Source organism: Castor canadensis, chromosome 1, assembly GCF_047511655.1.
Source record: "Castor canadensis chromosome 1, mCasCan1.hap1v2, whole genome shotgun sequence".
NCBI classification, from domain to species: domain Eukaryota; kingdom Metazoa; phylum Chordata; class Mammalia; order Rodentia; family Castoridae; genus Castor; species Castor canadensis.
In genome coordinates this window covers 164754130-164759312 of record NC_133386.1, presented here as the reverse complement: position 1 = coordinate 164759312, position 5183 = coordinate 164754130, and the positions used below count along the sequence as shown (strand labels likewise).

At 41.7% G+C, this 5183-nt stretch overlaps 1 protein-coding gene across 1 annotated transcript; it reads right to left on the bottom strand.

Moving 5' to 3' along the window:
* Positions 1 to 2907: 2907 nt before the first annotated feature.
* Positions 2908 to 4945, bottom strand: Fibin (fin bud initiation factor homolog). Its single transcript, XM_074043137.1, has 2 exons — positions 3771 to 4945; positions 2908 to 3693 (listed from the first exon to the last, which is right to left on the bottom strand). The coding sequence occupies exon 1, from the start codon at positions 4499 to 4501 to the stop codon at positions 3866 to 3868; it is 636 nt and encodes a 211-aa protein (XP_073899238.1). The 5' UTR covers positions 4502 to 4945; the 3' UTR covers positions 2908 to 3693; positions 3771 to 3865.
* Positions 4946 to 5183: the final 238 nt, after the last annotated feature.

Sequence of the window (5183 nt, the reverse complement as noted above, 5' to 3'; positions counted from 1 at the left end):
GAACAATGCAGCTCACAGGGAAGTATTACGGGTAATTGTATAAACAGAGGAGTCAATCGTCTTCTACTGCCAGGTAGTATCAAGCACTGGAACAGTAGAGGAGAGCATTTGGAATGGGTATCAGTGAATCCCTGTTTTCAATATTTTTCATTTATTTGAACATGTATTTCACTATTTCACTAGAGAATCATCAAAGAAAGTGACAGTATGGTGATCTATATAAGACATCGCACAGTTTTAATCTTGGAGAAAGTATCTAGGATTTCTGGGCCTCGGACATAAAAATAATGACAATAAAAAATGGTAATAACAACAAGAAACTAACATCTATTGTTAGTTTACTCTGTCTCAGGTACTGTTCTAAGTGCTTGAAATGCATTATACACTTTTATAAAATGTGTTACTTCCTGTTATGGTTTGGATCTCAAATGTCCCACAAAAATTAATATGTGAAAGGCTTGGTCCCTAATGCAGCAGTGTTCAGAAGTGAGGCTGTTGGGATCATGAGGTCTTGACCTCACTCATCAATGGATTAATTCATTGATGAGTTCATAATTTGATAGGCTATTGGAAGTTGATGAAAACTTAGGAGGTTGGACCTAGTCCTTGGAGACACACACTTGGGGAATATATCTTATCAGGGGCACCTTGCTCTCTCTCTCTCTCTCTCTCTCTCTGTCTCTGTTTCTTGCTGCCACCATGAGTTAAACTGCTTTGCTCCACCATACTCACTCTGACATGATGTTCTGCCTTAAGGGTCCAGAAGCAATAGAGCCAGATGACCATGGACTAAAACCTCTAAAACTGTGAACCAAAATAAATCTTTCCTTCCATAAAAGATGAATGTCTAAGTTTTTTGTCACAGCAATGAAAAGTGACTAACATACTTCCTTTTATAAAATTTCTCACGCAGTTTATTATTAGAATTAAGAAAATAACCCAGTTCTTAGCACTCAGCCTTACCAATAATATTGTCTTTTTAAAAAAGCTAGCTGTTTTGTTGTTGTTACTACATCTAAAAATAATAACAACAGCAACAGTAACAATGGTTTCCAGACTCAAATAAAATTCTAAGAGGCTTTTTAAACTTCTGTCTGTAGAGGAGATCTCAAGACTTTGTAATGTCCCAGAATTACCCACAACCTAGCTCAGTGCCTGGAGCAGATTATGGATATGTTTGTAAGTATACTTCTCAGGGAAGAGAGTATGTGGTGTTCCTCAGAGACTCAAAATATTCATTGCCCGAGAAATAAAAGACCATTGCTTTGAAAGAGCATTTGTCATTGTGTGAATAACAACTTGTAATGAGAATAATGAGGAAGTGGGGAGGAATGATCTGAGTTGGGTGGCTCCCCACCATGAGAGGGTTAGAAAATCCTTGTGATACCAGTCCCTAGTTTGGCTTTCCAGGACAGTTTCCTCTCCCTCTCTATACCTGGAAATTCCCATTTGTCTTCTTGGTACATTTAGATAGAGTCTGTAGGATTACTGGCTGTACATCTAGACTTTAATAGGATGATTCAAAGCCAGATAATTTCATTCTGGTTTTGTAGAATTCATAGAATGTTAGAGCTGAAGGAACCTCATATGTCATCTATTTCAGGGTTTTCAAATTTGTAGCAGATGTGCCACCACTCTCCTTCTGTACCCATGGAAATTCCTCTAACTGGGGGGAGCACTCTACTTCTGTGCCATCTGAGTCCTTCTTAACATAATACCATAAGCAACCATTACCAATTGATTGAAATGAACACGCATGAGGAAACCAGTCTCCAGCTGTATTGGATGTCTAATACCTTATTAAAGTTGGGGAAATCAAGAAGATGACATTTGATATGTCTGTGGATTCTACCTGAGCACTTTGAACTGAGTGATATGAAATTTTTGAGGAAGAAGGGCATGTTTTCAAACTACAACCATTTAAGTGCCAAATTTCATTTTCTTTGCCTTGCTGCTATTTTCCTCTATATTTGTTCCAAATAAAAAAGGAAACCCTTTTAAATGATCATTTAACTCCTTCCCACACACAAATCTACAAGGCAGTTAAAATGTGGCCCCCGAGTAATGAAAATAAACTGTAGTTATGATTTTAATTATTGTCCCATACTTTGTTCTTTTTTATTTTAAGCAAGATAGTTAACTAAAGGATCAGGCTTCTGGTCACTCTCTCTCATCTCTCAGTGTCCTTGAAAAAGTACAGTGTGGAAATTCCTATTCTTAAATAGAAAATACCTGGGGCTATTAAAACTATCTGAGGATAAGTCTATCCTTCTGGACCTCGGTTTCTCCTACTATAATAGGAAGATACTGAATACCATGTAGAAAAAGAAAACTGGTTTATTCACATGAAATAGAAAAAAACAGCTCTCTGTTGAGCAGAAAAATATGAACGCTTATTTTCGTGTGTGTGTGTGTGTGTGTCTGTGTCTGTTTAGGAAAGCATATTTATTTAAGGTGAAGATTGGAGAGGGAAAGACATGAAATAAAGTGCATTCTCACATTTTAAGCTATTAATTGAAGAACACAGACCAGATTTGAAATTATTAAGCATTATTGCTGTTCATGTAGCAGAATATAATGTTCCCTCTGCATGATGAAGACATAAAAGACATAAACCTTGTCATATATTTTTCCAATTGAATCTAGGGGGAAATTTAGAATTTTAGGAGGATAAGCAAAGATCACATTTACAGTTCTGGCACAGGCTAGCTTTTTTTTTTTTTTTCCTAGTGAGGATGGTAAATGTGAGCAGGATAAGGAGAATTGCCAAAAACACATTGCTGTCTTCTGCCTTCCTTATCATATGCTGTAAGTAAACTGGCTTCAAGCCCATGCTTCTTTCTCCTTTGCATTTGCCCCTCTTTGAAATATGAAAGTTACAGATGTAAATTAGAAAATAAGCCAGTATTATATGAAAACATATTTATTGGCTGAATAATAAAACTTAGCTAAGGAGCTAATAGAATCAGAATCCCCTCCTTGAAGTACAAGTTTCCAATAAGCAAAAACCCCCAATGAGAAAGAATACACTGGTAATCTAAATCATAGGTATTTGAGGGGTGTGTTCAAACAATCTATTTCTTTGTAATTGACTGTGGCACTGATGACAAAGCATAGACATACAATGCAAGTCATATCAAATCAACATTTTCACTAGTGAGTAACCACTACAAAGCTTAAACTTCTTAAATGTTGTCACTTTAACTTACACAAACCCACAGAGGAACCTTGCAAATCTCCCTGCAAAGGGTGGATGAGTCCCTATAAGTTCTTAATAATGCTCTTACAAAAAAGGGAAAAGAACTCAAACCATCGTTAATAAATAAGAGAGAAAAAAGAAGAAACAAGCAACTTCCATGGGCAGGCAGACATGCAAAGCAACACCTTGGACCTCATTTGAAAAACAGTCATGTCAGCTTTCAGAACCCCAGAGAGCGGGCTTCACGTGGAAAGGAACTATGCACCATGTTCTTCGTGCATTTCCACATAATCTCCAGGATGAAGAAGTTAAATCAGTCCCTACAATAAAATGTATCCTTTTAGACATGGCAGAAACAAGTTATCTCTGCAGAATTATAAAGTCCCCTAGAAAAGACAGCAAGCATTGCTTTAAAATTGCTTTTTGCGGGTGCGTAATCCATAGCAACCACATAAATAATGTACAAAACTAAAACCAAAACCATAACCACTCAACTTCTCAACGTTTTCTTTCTTTTTAAAGATGACCTCAGATTCATTCTCAAAGTGCAAATCTGGATATAAAAAATAACAGTTGTAAGGGGAAATTTAGCCCGGTCCTCTGTCTCCCATCTTTCACAATGGGAGCTGATTTAGTTCCTTCTCCCTGGCATTTATGCCTTTGAACCTATACTTTAAGATAATCATTTTTCAGCCGACCTAGCCTTGTCCCGTGGCTCCGGATGGTTAGGGCCAGCAGCTCGTATTTGTCCCTGAGCCCCACAGAAATGTCCAGCGTTTCCTTCAGCAGGGACCTGGTGTGGACCAGCATCCCCAGGAAGTCCTCATTGAGCCTGCTCTCCTGCCGGCTATCCTGCTCCTGGCCTTGCTTGAACTTGCTTTCCAGCTCGGTGAGGGACTTGTCGGAGTTGGAATAGGCATCCCCGATCTGGTGGGACTCCCGCCGCAGGTACTTGCCATAGCTCTCCTCCCCGTCCAGGTCGTAAGAGATGCTCTTACTGATGCCCTCCAGGACGCGCCCAGCGTCCTCCACCTGGCGGCCCAGCACGGTGAACTCCTCTCGGAGAGTGAGGCTCAGCAAGCTGCTGGCCTGGCCCCCTTCCCCCTGGGAGCAGCGCCGGCGGTCACTCACCCTGAAAAGTAGCTGGCACTTCTCGGGGTCATCGTTCTCCTCATAGTCCCCATCGGGCACAAAGTAGTGGTGTAGAGTCCCATTGGACATTTCTGGGTAGAGGGGACCATCAAAGTATCCTCTACACAGGTGGCAGAAGAAACCCATCCAGAGGAACTTCAGGAACACCATTCTGGAAATTCAGGATGACTAGGGACCCCGGAGAAGACTTGGGAGTCAGTGCCTCTCTGAGACAGCGTCCTCCTCGGTCCCCGCCGGCTTGGTGCACCCTGGTCCCCGCTCCCCAGCAGGCTTCATGTGGCTCTGCGCAACTGCGCCTGGGTAGCACAGCCGCGCAAAGACGCAGGATGCACCTCGCTCTGCCTTTACTTTGGCTCAGCGGCTGGAACTCCGTCTGGCTTCTTTCCAGCCAGATCACAACCCGAAGGGGTGTGGAGGTGGGGCGGGGGGAGGGGGCGCGGGGAGCTTTTGCAGAAAGCTGGCACGTCGCCCGCCCTGCTGCCCCTCGCTCTTGGAGTTCCCTCTCGCTCCTGGGAGATAGAGCATGCAGTTAAAGAGAAGGCTCTTGCTTTCTGACAATATTTCAACTCCCGGACTGGGTGGGAATGCGGAGCTTTTCCTTTGGCTAAAGATATCCCGAGGATCTTGGGGCTCTCAAATTACAGCTGGTTTCGTCACTTGGAAGCCAGGGAACAAATTTGGAAAGAAACCTCTCACCAGGTCTCTGTTATTAAAGGTACAGGGTTTCATTTTAAAGATGGAAAAGAGAGACCCTGCAAGGTAGAATTGAACTTGAAGGGAAAGATTAAAATTTCCACAACAAAAAAACCTGAAGGTAATTACTGAAGGGAAA